The 15936-nt window shown below is 42.2% G+C and overlaps 1 protein-coding gene across 3 annotated transcripts in view; it reads left to right on the forward strand.

Moving 5' to 3' along the window:
* Window positions 1–15936, forward strand: part of C12H8orf48 (chromosome 12 C8orf48 homolog) — a 42777-nt gene that overhangs the window by 23509 nt on the left and 3332 nt on the right. For 2 of the 3 annotated variants that reach the window (XM_034435080.3, XM_034435081.3), the window contains 2 exons: window positions 11067–11299; window positions 13247–13399. In XM_034435080.3, coding sequence (XP_034290971.2) covers window positions 11067–11299; window positions 13247–13399 — 386 coding nt within the window. Of the gene's footprint in view, window positions 1–11066; window positions 11300–13246; window positions 13400–15438; window positions 15527–15936 lie in introns of those variants that run through there. The other variant, XM_060692050.2, reaches the window with a different exon arrangement.

The raw sequence follows: 15936 nt of genomic DNA on the forward strand, positions 1-15936 counted from the left end.
GTAATATGTTCCACTGGTTAATTGTCCTCACTGTTTCTCCTCAATTCCAGGTTGCTTCTCTCTTTGATTAGTTTCCAACCATTATTTCTTATCCTGCTCTCTGGTGCTTTGGAGAATTATTTGACTCCCTCTTCTTTGTGGCAGCCCCTCAAATATGGAATACCGCTATCATGCCACCCATAATTCTTCTTTTCTTTAGACTAGCCATACCCAAAACGTGCAGCTGTTCTTCATATGGTTTAGTCTCCAGGCCTTTCATCATCTTAGTTTCTCTGAACTTTTTCCAAAGTCTTAACATCTTTTTTGTAGTATGATGACCAAAATTGGTTTCAATATTATATAAGCTGGAAGTTGCTTCCCTCTGAGGGTTTTTTTTTTTTTTGCCTATCTGTGATCATTCTGTTTCTCCTGTGCACTGCTTGGAGAGTCCAAGCATGGGTTAATTTCTGTCTGTTCTGACGTCACTGAGTTAGAATTTCTTTGGCCACACCCTCCTCCTCCGGCTGAGCCTCAAGTTTTTCAACTCAGTCTGCTAGAAAGACTTGTTTGAGTTGGTTCCTTTAAATTGATTAAATTAAAACTTCTCAAAATTCGGAAAATTGGCTAAATTAAATTCCTTTCAATAATAAGATAATTCAGAGCTTCCCAGGATTCGTTTCCCTGCCATTTCTAGCTGCTGGAGAGCAGCAAGCAGGTAGAAAAAGCGCTGATCACTCAGCCAGTAGCCGCTATTTTGTGGGCGGTGGCCATTTTGTTGCAGCACACTACGCAGCAGAAATTGATTGTTTTGAGTAGCTGGGCAATACTTGGAGCAAGGGAGCTTCTCTGGAGTCCTAATTGTTGCTGAGAATCGTGGCTACGCAATTAAAAACCGTTTCGCCGGTTTATAAAGCGTTTTGAAGTGTTTGGCTGCCACGTTGCTGGGATCAAGCCCTAATTACACCTGAAGTGCTTGGGCATTGCTGCTGCTACTTGTACTTACTGGCTAACAAACCACTTTGCTGGTTTGGGCGTGATTTGAACTCTGATCTGCGCAGTGAGTAAATCTTTCAACTTCTATTATCTAAAACCTGTTTTCTGGGTTAGTCATGGCACATAGTAGTGATTCTGAGGACTCTCAATATCAGGCTGATTGTCCTGTAGTAAAAAAGCCCAGATTGAGATCTAGCAAGGCTTCTGTTAGCACCCAAGCCAAATCTTCCAGATCTTCATCTTTAGCTACTGATAAAGATGTGCTGAGGAGACAGAAAGCCTTAGAAAAGCATTTTGCAAAGGCTCAGCAACAGGCTGCAGCTTCTAAATCCCCTGAGGGTTCCAGGGACCTGGGAGAACCTTCTAATCCTTTATCTTCAGAATTGCAATTGCAGGAAGTGCAGGAGGATCAACCTAACTGGTCTCCCATTGTACCTTTGGAATCACAGGGGTTCCATGTAGTCCCCTTTCAGGAAGGATTTGTCTCTGACCCTCCTCAGCCTCCTTCTGATTCTTCTCAAGGGCCTAGCAGGCCATGTTCTGTGCCTTCAGCAACTTTTATGCTCACAGCAGCAGGGTTGTGGCCCCCAGAGGTGACACAGCAATCCTTATCCTCAGACTTACGTTATGCCATTGTACAAACCATTACTCAAGTTATTGATCAGGCCTTGGCACAAAGAGGATTGTTGGCTCCCCTAAATCCAGAACCTTCCAGATCAGATCCTATGCATCAACATTCATATAGCGCAGAGATTACAGGGAGGGATCACGCCATGATTCTCCATCACTTCACAGTGAGGCTTCACTGGAAGGAGAGAAGGAATTAGGTGAATTTGAAATGTTTGGGGATGAGGGGCTTGCTCAGGACAAACCTACTTGCACTGGTTTATTCCGCCCCCATCTCTATAAGACATTATTACTCAAAGCAAAAATGACTGCTAATATGGGTCAAATGGAAAGGCCTGCTACAGATGCCAAAGGTCCCCAGGATCTTTGTGCCTGTCTCTTTACTGAGCAGTTACCACTCAGGAAGTTATTCCGTCCCCAAAATTCTTTGTAGATGTAATTCATAGGCAATGGAAATAACCTCTGTCTATCCCAGCGCCTAGTGGCATGGACAAAAAGATGTATACTGTGGAGAAGGAGCTTGAGGAACTTCTTTTTTTTAATATATAATTTATATAATATATATAACTTTTATAATATATAATTTATTTTTTATTATAGTTAAAAAAAACAAATAAAAAAACAAACAAACAACTATGTAATAGTTTTTCTATCACGGTGTAACATCACCAAAATGTCCACACCAATAATCAGAAAGTAAAAATAGAAAATATTTACAGATTCTTATATACAAATTTACATTTCCAATACTTATTGATTACCATAATTATACCATCATCTATAATTATAATCCAACATTATCCTTTGTCTCTCTCCCATCGTTTCTGGATCCAATCATACCACATGTTCCAACTACTATAAAAATCTGAGTCTCTTTTACCCTTGATCAGTTTTGTAAGTCTATTGGACTCCACACATTCCATGATTTTATAAATTATTTTTGAGTCCGTTGGTAGATCCTCATTCTTCCATTCTTGTGTGAATGCCAGTCTCCCTGCAGTGATTATGTGCAGCATCAGATACCATTTAGTCAATCCAATATTTACGGGTCTGACCCCCAACAAAAAGGTTTCCAGTTTCAGTTCCACTCTACAGTGTGTAATTTCAAGCAACCATCGTCTTTTTTTCATCCAATATTTAGCTGCCAGCGGACATGTCCACCATTAGTGGAAGTAGGTTCTGTTGCTATGCCCACATTTCCAGCACTGTGAAGATGTCCCAGGGAACATTTTAGTTAATCTTGCTGGAGGTAGGTGCCATCTATAAACCATCTTATAAATATTCTCTTTATAAGAGGATGCCATAGTTAATTTTAAATTTTTAAGCCAAATCTCCCATTTTTGAAAATCCAATGAATAACCCATATTTCGCCCCCAGGCAATCATGGAGTCTTTAACGACTTCCCCACTTTCAATGATAATAGGTAAGAATAGCATCTCGATAAAACTTTCCTGTCATTACCTAATAATATTTTATCCAATTCTTGTTTCCCATGAAACAAGGCAGGCAGCCCTTTCGGAACACCGAAGTGGGGTTCCCTGCCTCCCCCTATCATAGACAGTACCCCTATGGAGGGGACAGAGCACAGGATAGGTCAGGGTTTTGAGACAGATCTCGACGGCCACACTCCAGGCGGTCTTACAGGGATTCAGGGGGACGCCCCTACTGCCGTTCCAAATGACTCGGGGTCACAAATCCTGATTGGCGGCAGGTTAAAGAGGTTTGCTGACCAATGGAGGGATACCACCATGGACGTGTGGGTATTACAAACAATAACTCTTGGACTGACCTTAGAATTTTGTTCCAGACCCCCTCATCGATTCCTTCAGTGCCCAGTACCCAGGGAGCCCAAAAAAAGGCCATGATGGAGGCCGAGATCCAGCATTTGCTGGACATCAAGGCCATCGAACTGGTACCAATTGGACAAAGGGGTTTGGGGTTTTATTCCGTACTCTTTCTGGTTCCCAAGAGCTCGGGCGGCCAAAGGGCGATATTGAATCTAAAAGACCTCAATGTTCACATAAAATACAAGAGATTCAAGATGCAATCCCTTCATTCAATTCTGGGTTGCCTCAGACTAGGAGATTATTTAACATCGATAGATCTCAAAGAGGCTTACCTCCATATCCCCATACGGGTATCTCACAGGAAGTTTCTCAGATTTGCATTTGCAGGCCACCAGAGCAATATTGGGCTCTCCGATACTACTGAGGATTTGGCCTATCCTCAGCCCCACATACCTTCACCAAATTACTGGACGTTGTAGCAACATGTCTGAGGGCACATCCCATCCACCTACAGTGCTATCTAGACGATGTGCTGATCCAGTTACTGTCTCTCAGGCAGGCAGAGTTAGATCTTCAACTCAAGATCCAGTCTCTGCAGGACCACGGCTTTTCAGTCAACTGGGAGAAAAGCCATCTAATGCCGTCCACCAGACTTACTCATCTGGGGGCGGTGATAGACACCCAGTTATCTCAGGTGTTCCTGTCTCAAGAACAACGGGACTAAGTATAAAGGACTTAGTGAAACAGGTTCAGACATCAGTTTCGGTGCCCCTATTAGTGCTTTCCCAGCTCTTAGGGAAAATGATTTCATGTCTAGCAATAGTTCCCTGGGCTTGCTTACACGTCAGGCCCTTGCAGTGGCTCCTTCTTCCCAATCAGAGGTCAGGGCGCAGCAACTCACTGGGCAGGATCAGGGTTCCTCAACAGATTCTGCGATCCCTGGATTGGTGGAAATCGAAGGCCATTGAAGAAGGCTGCTTGTTTCAAGATCCTCCCAGACTGGTCCTGACATCGGATGCGAGTCTATTCGGCTGGGGAGCACACCTGGGGACCCAGGTGACTCAAGGACAGTGGTCGCAGCAGTGTCATCACTGCAACGACATCAATTGGCTGGAGCTGAGGGCGGCCCATCTGGCGCTCCGTCATTTTTGGTCCGAATTGTCGAATCAACACATTCTCCTGTTAACAGACAACATCACGGCCAAGGCGCATGTCAACCGCCAAGGGGGCACCCGCTCCATCCTTCTTATGGGCGAAGCGAAGAAGATGTGTCTCTGGGCAGAATGGCATCTACTGTCCTTGCGAGCGGAACACATTGCCGGGACATCCAACTCGACAGCAGATTGGTTGAGCCGGAGGACAATAGATCAATCTGAATGGCGACTTCATCCGGAGTTATTCCACCTCATCATAGCCCGATTTGGGACTCCAACCATGGACTTGTTTGCCACACCTCAGAACACTCACCTGCCTCGGTTCTTCACCCGGTACTGGTCTCCAGCAGCTGAGGGCACCAATGCTCTTCGTTGTTCATGGCCACCCGAACTCCTCTACGCCTTTCCTCCCATTCCTCTGCTCCAGAGGGTGATCCGGAAAATTCTGGAGGAGAAGGCAGAGGTGCTGTTAGTCACACCGCATTGGCCGAGACGTCCATGGTTTGCAAACCTGGTGTTGCTGTCGATAACGCCTACCTGGATATTACCACCGCACAAGGTATCCCTCAACCAAGGGGCCCTTCAACATCCGGATCCCCAGTGGCTCAAGTTGGCCGCTTGGCGCTTGAGCGGGAGATTCTTAGGAAGGGATCCTATTCACCTGAGGTGATTTCTACTATCCTTGCATCTCGGAAAGTGTCCATGACCAGGATTTACGATGCCACGTGGGCGTCATTCAGTCGTTGGTGCGCCAAGGAGCATCTGATACTGACTTCCGCCACAGTTCCACAGGTCCTGGAGTTCCTGCAGTGAAGCCTGAAGAAGAAATTATCAAGTAATATGTTTCGGCGACAAGTTGCAGCATTGGCTACCATCTTGCCAGGCGAGGGACCTATCCCTCTTTCTCAGCATCCCAAGGTCCGTAGCTTTTTAAAGGGAGCTGCCAACCTGTTACCACCGACTGTTCATAGATACCCGACCTGGGATCTATCCTTGGTTTTACAAGCGCTCACCTTGCCTCCTTTCAAACCGTTGCGGACTACCACGCTTAGACTATTTACGTTTAAAGTTGTGTTCCTGGTTGCGATTACATCTGCACGCAGGATATCGAAGTTAGCGGCACTATCAGTCCGCCAGGATTTATGTATCTTTCACCTGGACAGAGTCATCTTTAGATTGGACCCTACCTTTGTGCCAAAGATAAATTCATGGTTCCACAGGGCACAGGAAGTGATTTTGCCAGACTTTTGCCCCAATCCATAACATCCAAGAGAAAAGCGATGGCATACATTGGATGTATGCAGGGCCTTGAAATGATACATTAAACGTATTGCCTCCTTTAGGAGAACGGAGGCCTTGTTTGTGTCATTCCAGCCCACTTCGATGGGGAAGGTGTCTCCATCCACCATTGGGCGTTGGCTCAAGGCTTGTATTGCTCTAGCCTATGAACAACAAGCTCGTCCAGTGCCACGTCGTATCACGGCGCACTCTACTCGTAGTGCCGCCACCTCAGCGGCCTGGGCTACACAAGCATTGATTCTGGAAATCTGCAGACCTGCCACTTGGACTTCCCCTTCACCATTCGTGAGGAACTACAAGTTGGATCAGTACGCATCGGCTGAAGCAGCGTTTGGGAGACGGGTCTTACAGAGAGTCCTGCTGGCCGAGGGGACCCTGGACCAAACTGCTTCCCGCCCAACATCATTTTAGCTTGGGTATATCCCATGCTTGGACTCTCCAAGCAGTGCATAGGAGAATGAACGTTGGGCTTACCTTGAACGTTCGTACTATGTGCACTGCAGGAGAGTCCAATCCCACCCTGGCTGGTACTGGTCCGGGGTCCAGGAGTGGTTGGTTCTTCAAACGAGCTGCATCTTTCCTGATTCATTGAAAAAACTGAGGCTCGGCTGGAGGAGGAGGGCGTGGCCAAAGAAATTCCAACTCAGTGATGTCAGAACAGACTGAAATTAACCCATGCTTGGACTCTCCTGCAGTGCACATAGAACGAACGTTCAAGGTAAGCCCAACGTTCATTCTCTTTTTTAGGTAAGGAAGTATCTCTGAAACAATGACCCAATGAGGCACAGATTTTCTAGTATTTGAACAGAATGCCAGTGGCTTGGCATTAGCACCATTGGTGTTACTAGAAAATAAAAATTGCTAACTGTATTTGGAAGACGTCCAGTTGCCCAGAACAACCTCCAAAGATAAGCTTAAGGAATCTGCAACCTGATAGTTTATGGAGGGGGCACAAAACAGTTCCTCGGTTTGGATATTTTCACCCTGGCAATCATTTTGTAAGAATGCAGGTGAGCCTGCAACTGTGTTTATTGGCCCTAAAAGATAATTCAGCCCTGACATGACAAGAATGGGAGCTCAGCAATTAATGCAAAATATAATAACTAGGTTATTAATTGGAATTGTAACAGCACCTTCCTAAGGTTAGGATTAATTCCCTTCTCATCATCCATTCTTCTACAAATGGTTTCTATTTCTAAAATGTTTTCCAAGAGCTAGGTAAAAGGAACTCTTTTAAAAAACCAAGTTTTAGTGTGGTTTCCTAAATCAGTAGCATGATCCCTGTGAGATTATTACATTAAAATCAACCAGCCTTAATCACTTGTGTCCTTAATCACACCAGTTGCATCTTAAAATGTACCTATCTGGGCAGAACAATACAGCAATTGCTTTGATGTGCCACTGTCTAAAAATGTATCTGTTGAATTTAATACTTCCTTACTGGAGACCTCAGCTGTGGGAGCCTTTTACAATTTTCTTTATCTCCTTGAAAGAAGTAGGGAGAACAACTTAATTGTTTAAGTGCATAATTGCAGATTAGCTGCAGGACAATTAAGACCTACTCAGTAAGCTTAAGAAAAAGTCTAAATTTATCTTCTTTGAAGTATTCCTCCTCAGGTAAATGCTATTAAGAATAATAGCAAACTTACATTAACAAAAGGGTTTTTTTTGTTCAGCTTTTTCTTATTGAGATTTTATCCTGATAAATTGTGTGACCCCATTTAAAAAAACTCTTGCTATAAGATGCTAAGTAAAACCAGATCGTTATGGCTTGTTTCACAAATCATAGTTTTTGACCTAGTGGTGAAGACACTCACCTCCCACTTGGAAGGTTGAGAGTTCGAGCCTAGGTGTAGCAGCAGGTGTTTCTCTCCTAGGGTGGAAAGAAAAAAATATGTTGCAAACTGCAGTCATCTCGCTGTTTAAGGAAGTTGCACAACATTCTCAGAGACTCTTCCAATCCTGCTTTCAATCTTTTTGGACTGTTGCCTTCTGGCAGAAGATACAGAACAATTTAAACTTGGACCACACGTCTTCTGAATAGTTTTTATCCCAGAGCTATAATTGCACTCAACAATGAACTAAAGGGCCACCATCAGTGAACTGTTGGACAGCATTACTTGGTCTGCTGTGTGGATGCTTCGGTGGGTTAGGGGTGGGGAATTTTTTGTGGGTGGGGGTGTGTCTGGGGATTGTCATGTCTGTTGGGCTTGGTCATGCCCTTCCTGACATATATATATATGTCAGGAAGAGCATCCGGGTAGTAAATGCTCAGCTCCATTGTCGCACCAACTCTACCCCCCAAAATTAAGGGATTAAAAGGTCACAAAAAAGGAGAGAGAGAGAATCTATCTATCTATCTATCTATCTATCTATCTATCTATCTATCTATCCATCCATTCATCCATCCTACTTTTCTGATTGTAGATGACTTCTAGCCACTACATATTAAACAAAACCATTAAAGCCATTCTTTCATCAGACTAGTTTTAAATGCTCACATACAGATAATCCTGGATTTAGGAGAGCTCTGATTTAAAAGCAGAGAAACTGTGCTTCAGATACCAAGTGCATGTGATGATGTGAGATTTTGGCTTGTCTTTCTTGGGCTGAACAGTTTGATGTCTGAAATGTTCAGTTGGGAAGTTGCAGGTTACATTAAAATTATTATCAGTGAAAAAGAAGTCCATTACACTTCTTGCATTTTTCTTCACTTTTACTCAGCTGTCATTTACTGGCTTGTTAATTGTTTTCTCAGGCCATGGATACCTGGAGAGAAGTGGCTGCCTAAAAACAATTCTTCTGTTAGGAATTTGATGTCCTTAGAGAGAAGTTAACATCGTTTTGTGTTGTTGTAAAGTTTGGGCACCCAGCTGATTTTCAAGCCAAGAATAATACTATTCAAGACACTCAAATAAGTAGCTGTGTTCTGTTAGTATGGATTTGACCCTCCTCCCCAACCCTGCATTTATTTATTTATTCATTTTTTAAAATCTTGACCTTATTACTTTAACTCAAGGCAGTGAACATATCTAATAATGCCTTCCTCCTTCTTCCTGACAACAATCCCGCAAGGTGGGTTGGGCTGAGAGAGAGAGAATTACTGGCCCAAGGTCACCCAGCTGGCTTTCATGCTTAAGGTGGGACTATAATTCCCAGTTTCCTGGTGATTGGCCCAAAGTCACCCAAATGGTTTTCATGGCTAAAGGTGGGATTAGAACTCAGTATCTCCTAGTGATTGGCCCAAAGTCACTTATGCAGTTTTCATGCCTAAGGCAAGACTAGAACTCACTACCTCCTTGGTGAGTGACCCAAAGTCACCTAGCTGGCTTTTATGCCTAAAATGGGACTAGAACTCCCAGTCTCTCAGTTTCTAGGCCAGCATATTAACCATTACACCATGTGGCTAGTAAGCAAAATAAGCTTATGCTCAGGGCACTGAAGGAAGTGGGGGCATATCAGAGTCTCCCCACCCAATCTAGCATGCCCTGAATTCTTCCACTGCCACTTCCCAGCTTTAGTTTTCAATATTTTTTGCATTTGCATTTTTCCTTTATTTAAAAAGGCATTAAAAAGTGATGAAAATTTGCATTTTTCCCTATTGCCCTACTTATAAGTAAATAATTTGCTTAAATTGCTTACTGAGATTTGATGTTAAAATCATAATTTTAAAAAAAAGTTTACATTTAATATAGCTGCAGGGGCTCAATGGCCTGGAATAACGCTGAATTTTTAATCACTTATTTCCTCTTTAGAACTTGGACTTAATGTCTGGTCAGTGAAGCAATGGAAGAGCTGAGAGGCATCATTGCTGGGCTGGGCTTAGGGCATCAGGGGTCCTTAATTGGGCCCTGCCCCTTTCCTACGGCTACTTGGCTGAAATACAGATCCAGTTTCATAATACTGCTTTTTTAGCATTTCCCTTATTTTAATTTGACCATTTTGTTAACATACAAAGCCTTGAGAGCTTTCAAAGTGAAAAGCTGAGATGTTCACTAGCACCTACTGTTTGGTCTCCAGCTCAGTGCTTCTCAGCCTTAGTCTCTTGAAGATGTGTAGATTTCAACTCCCAGAATTCCCCCGTTAGAATGGATTGAGAAAACTGTTTTAAAACGTCTTGCTTGGGTAGTCCAGAGTCTGGAGACATGGTCCAAAGTAGTCCAAACTTTCCCATGTTCTTCCATATCCACATTGCTTCTCTATGTTCTGGCCTTCCTCCACCAAGGAGTTTGATGAAAAGATTTGAAGGAAGTCTTGCTGGTCCTCAAAAGTAGGATGATCAGCCATCTGAAGGGGCAAAGGGAGGTAGGTCCCACCTTGCTCTATTCAGACTAATTTTTGGACCAGGTAGAATCTGTTCCCTAATAACGAATTACCTTGACCATAGCACCTGGGATTTAAAAAGCTGATTTTCTAAACCCTTTTCATCTATGTTGTTTAAGCAAGAAGCATTTGAGTAAAAAGGAAAAGGATGCCTTTGACTGAAACTACTCCAGCATCTGCATCGTGGATAATTTCTGTGACATGGTTTACCGTCTTTCTATTTTCTCTTTATTATTATCTGTAATCAAATCCTTTTTATTCTTCCAAAAATCTAACTTTCCTTTTTGACAAAGAGGTTATTGCTTTATGGTGTTGAAGGAGTTTCTTATTTTGTCCCTGATTTTGTCCCTTATTTTGTCCCATTTTATAATGTTGTAAACATTGCTGACTCCAAATGCACTATTCAATAAGTAATGCTAGTGTAAGTTTCAATACAGGTAATCCTCGATTTACAACCGTTCATTTAGTGGCCGTTCAACATTACAACGGCATTGAAAAATGGGAATTATGACCGTTTTTCCACACTTACGAATGTTGCTGCGTCTCCATGGTCATGGGATCAAAATTAAAATGCTTGGCAACTGACACATATTTATGATGGTGGCAGTGTCCCGAGGCCGTGTGATCCTCTTTTGCAACTTTCCGACAAGCAAAGTCAATGGAGAAACCAGATTCATTTAACAACTGTGGCACGAAAAGTCATAAAATGGGGCAAAACTCAGAACAAATGTCTCGCTTATCAGCATAAATCTTGGGCTCAATTGTGGTCGTAAGTCGAAAACTACCTGTACAGTGACAGCCACCACCATGATATTCCTGATAATTGGAAATAAGACTATAAGGTTTTTCATCCCTGGATAGTATCTGATATTTTGTTCTGTGTCCCCACCCCCCACCCCCAAAGCATTACCAGGAATTTCTGAAGAAGAACTGGGGACTCTGCAGTCTTTCTGTGTCAGCAAAATTAACCATCTCCATCATCAGAGGATCTTAGAGCCATTGAGAAGAAATAGCTGTAAGGAACAGAGGCCTAGGATGGTTTCACGGAGGCAGCAGACGGGAGGTTGCGGCTCTGCTGTCCCTTTTGAGCTAGTAAACAGGCTTCATCTGAAAAGTCTGAAGGAGATGATGAAAAAGGTGCTGAAACCATGATTTTTTTTCAGATGACTGGAAGGGTGGGGAAAAGCCAAGTGCTACTTGTCGTTATTCACAGACTTACAGGTAGTCCTCAATTTACAACCATTCGTTTAATGACCAAAGATAAAACAGCACTGAAAAAAGGTCACTTATGACTTTTTCACACTTATGATCATTGCAACATCCCCATGGTCACGTGATCAAAATTCAGATCTTGGCAACTGGCATGTATTTATCATGTCCTGGGGTCACATGATCACCTTTTGTAGCCTTCTGACAAGCAAAGTCAACAAGGAAGTCAGGTTCACTTAACTGCAGTGATTCTTTTAACAACTGTGGCAAGAATGGTCATAAAATGAGGCAAGACTCACTTAACAACAGTCTTGGTTAACAACAGAAATTTTGTTTTCTCCCTACAAGATTCTGTGCTATTTTGCAATAGAAGGTTAGTCTCAGTATGGCACGAGATTTCTTCAGATGGTGACTTTTCAAAATTGCAAAAATCAAACCAAAAATTGAGCGTTTGTTGTTCATGCATGTTTCATGTGTATGTAGAACAAGTAAACTGTCAGTCAAGTTATTTTTGTTCGTTGTGACATGATTTTGCATAGTACAGTTAGGTTCTCACCAGGGGTGAAATCCAGCAGGTTCTGACAGGTTCTGGAGAACTGGCAGCAAAAATTTTGAGTAGTTCGGATAACCGGCAAATACCACCTCTGGCTGGCCCCAGAGTGGGGTGGGAATGGAGATTTTGCAATATGCTTCCCCCAGGAGTGGGGTGGGAATGGAGATTTTGCAATATGCTTCCCCCAGGAGTGGGGTGGGAATGGAGATTTTGCAATATGCTTCCCCCAGGAGTGGGGTGGGAATGGAGATTTTGCAATAGCCTTCCCCTGCCACGCCCACCAAGCCACACTAAGCCCACCAAGCCACGCCCACAGAACCAGTAGTAAAAAAATTTGGATTTCACCACTGGTTCTCTCTCACATGCAGTTAAGAATCTTGTACGTGTTTCTGTTGTTAGTTTCATCTGAAACTATCGTTATTATAATGAAGATTTGATGTACATTTTCACTTGCAGAAGGAAGACATCTACTAATGAGGAAGCCGAGGTTGAGAAAGGGCAATTGGCCTTGAAAAGAAAGTAAAAAATAGTCTCACCATAATTTTCTAAGTCCTGCTCTTTAACTAATTAACCCGAGGGGAAATGCTTACATTTAGTTGGATGGAATGTCCTTAGAAGGTGGTTTCTCTTCCTTCACAATAGCTTCTTGATCATAGTGACAGGATAGAATCAATGAGATGAGTAATATGCACCTCTCCCCTTCTCTCAATCTAAAATAATTTAAACACTATACTGTAGCTATAATGTGATGATCTTCCAATGTAATCTGATACATGATTATTCAGAAGTGAACCCTATTACATTTAATGAAGCTTGCTCCTGATAAGTGCATCTAAGTTGGCAACCTTAAAGATATGGCTAAGTAAATTTATGATATTGCTGCTAGAGAAGCTATTGTAAGAGAGAAATGAAGGCTATCTCCTGGGGAAAATAATAATAATTAGTTTCTTTATTTAGCTCATTTTGGAAGAAAGCTTATCTGGTTTTAAAGGCTGCCTTTTTCTTCCATACACTTTTGTTCAGAAATGTTAGCCATGCTCTTGTTTTTAAGGAAGACAGTGTGATGGAATGTAGTCTGGAGTCCCAGGAGAGAGGGCTGCCACCCAGAGGGCAAAGAGGCAGCAGAGCTTGGAATGTCTGGTAGGCAGGAAAAGGGCAAACACAGAATCTATCTATAGTTCTGCAGATTGCTGCTTTAGTCTGGAAAGATTCTGTCTGTAGGCAAACACCAATAAAGAAACTACTCAGAAGTAACTTGACATGTTTTTGGGGCCTAACTATTCTTTTTTTAAAAAAAAATCTTGTCTCCTTTTGCCTTTAAGATAGCAGAAACCGAAATACACCAACCGTCACAATGCCCCTTTTGCATGAAGAAAAGAGAAGGGTTTGCAAAAGTTGAATTTCTCCATCGAAAGAAAACTATATTAGACAATGTTTTGCTTCAAGAGAAACTGGAAGACTATATGTACACCAAAGTAAGCAAAAAGCAGAATATATGTACCAAAAGTAGATGTATTGTACTGTACTGTACTGTACTGCACTGCATTATTGTATTGTATTGTATTGTATTGTATTGTATTGTATTGTATTGTATTGTGCTGTGCTGCGCTGCGCTGCACTGCGCTATGCTATACTTATTACATACTACATGAGCCATGGTGGTGCAGTGGTTAGAATGCAGTATTACAGGCTAATTCTGCTGACTGCCGGCTGCCAGCTTCCAACAGTTGGGTAGTTCGAGTCTCACTGGCTCAAGGTTGACTCAGCCTTCCATCCTTCTGAGGTTGGTAAAATGAGTCCCCAGATTTGGGGAAACAATAGGCTGACTCTGTAAACTGCTTAGAGAGGGCTTTAAAGCACTATGAAGCAGTATATAAGTCTAAATGCTATTGCTATTGCTATCTGCATATCTCCAAATTGCTACTAACATTTTAGAAGGATTCAGAATTGGATTAGATTGTGTATGTTTTTCTTAAAAAAAGAGTTCATGAAATTTGTGTATCTGATTTTTTTTTAACCTTGGGAATTAAAGTTTGGAATCCAAAGATCCATAATACAGGTAGTCCTCGACTAATAATAGTTCGTTTAGTGACCCTTTGAAGTTACAACAGCACTGAAAAAAGTGACTTATGACCATTTTTCACATTGATGACTGTTGCAGCATCTTCATGGTCACGTGATTTACATTCAGATGCTTAACAACTGACTCACAATTATGACAGTTGAAGTGTCCCGCGTCATGAGATCCCCTTTTGCAATCTTCTGACAAACAAATTCAACAGGGAAGCCTGATTCACTTAACAATCATGTTCCCAACTTAACTATGGTGAAATGGGGCAAAACTCACTTAACAAATTTCTCACTCAGCATCATAAATTTTGGGCTCAATTGGGGTCGTAAGTTGAGGACTGCCTGTATTTGAATGAAATGAAGACTAGCATTTTGCTACATTCATATGCAGAGATATTTTGCATTGCATTTCTGACTGGTAGTCAGTTTTGTGTAATGGGTGAGTCCAGTTGCTTAAGCCAGTGTTTCTCAATCTTGGCAACTTCAGCTCCCAGAATTCCCCAGCCAGCCAGGCTCTGTGTCCATGTTCTGTGTTCTATCTCATTGTTCATGATCATTTAATAACAATCGGAGCTAAACTCTTACGCATCCATTTATAAATGCCTGAGAGTTTAATGGATTTTGCCAACTTGGGCGTAACTTCTAGCATAATTTAATATATTTGTATGTTGCCTTCATCTACAATCTGATGTCTTCTAATCTGTGACACCGCTGTTTTTATATAAATATAAAACTAAGCCATTTTAAAATTGCATTGGCTTCTGTGTAGTGTCTTTAAGCATCCAAAATATCTCAGCATTGTTATTTCCCTGTGGAAACCCCAAACTTCTAGAGGCCCCCAGATTGTTGAGTTTCCGTTCTTGTAACACCCCCACCCCCCAAAGCTCAGAGTTGAAATCTAACGCATTTGGGGAATTACTGTAGAGACACACTTCATTTTTGTGGTTGGGGGTTGAAGTTAGGAGCAAATGGCTTCCCCAATGCCATTTTTTTTATAGTAGGCAGAATACAAGATAGACATGTCCTAATTCATACCTATGTAAATGAAAACCACCTCCCTTTTCTTCTGTATCACTGTATGTCAGTGACATACATCACTATATGTTAGTGATATCACTAGAAGGGTGATATCACTGACTTTTAAATTTTTGCCCACTAATTTGTTAACAAGTTAATAGTTATTAGTCAGTTTGGTGTAGTGGTTAAGGTGCTGGCCCAGAAACCAGGAGAATGTGAGTTCTAGTCCCATTTTAGACATGAAAAGTGGCTGGTGACCTTGGCCCAAGCATCAGGAGACGGTGAATTCTAGTCCTGCCTTAGGCATGAAAGCCAGCTAGGTGACTTTCAGCCAATCACTGGAGACTCTGAGTTCTAATCCCACAAAAGCTGATTGGTTGATTTTGGGCCAATCATCAGAAGACTAAAAGTTCTCGTCCCACCTTAGGCATGAAAGCCGGCTGGATGACTCGGTCCAATCACTCTCAGACCAACCCACCTCACAGGACTGGTTTTGTGGGGAAAATAGGAGGAGGAAGGAGTATATGTATGTTCTCCCCCATGAATTACTTATACAGGTAACAAAGATGGTACAAAAATCAAATCTGCTGGATAGCTCAGCAGACTAATGCATTGTAATTTAACTCCAGCTGTCTGCAATTAGTAAGTTCGAATCTTGCCAGGCTCAAGGTTGACTCAGCCTTCCATCCTTTCTAAGGTAGGTAAATTGAGGACCCAGTTTGTGGGGGCAATAAGCTGACTTTGTATAAAATATACAAAAGTATGAAGGCTATTGCTTAATGCATTGTAAGTCACCCTGAGTCTCCGGAGAAGGGCGGCATATAAATCAAATTTAAATAAATAAATAAATAAATAATTTGTTAACAGTAGTTATGGCAAATAGTCTGAATTGGAAGTCTCTCACCATATTTTCTTCTTCTTTCAG

Source organism: Pantherophis guttatus, chromosome 12 (assembly GCF_059756535.1).
Source record: "Pantherophis guttatus breed Tessera chromosome 12, ASM5975653v1, whole genome shotgun sequence".
NCBI classification, from domain to species: Eukaryota; Metazoa; Chordata; class Lepidosauria; order Squamata; family Colubridae; genus Pantherophis; species Pantherophis guttatus.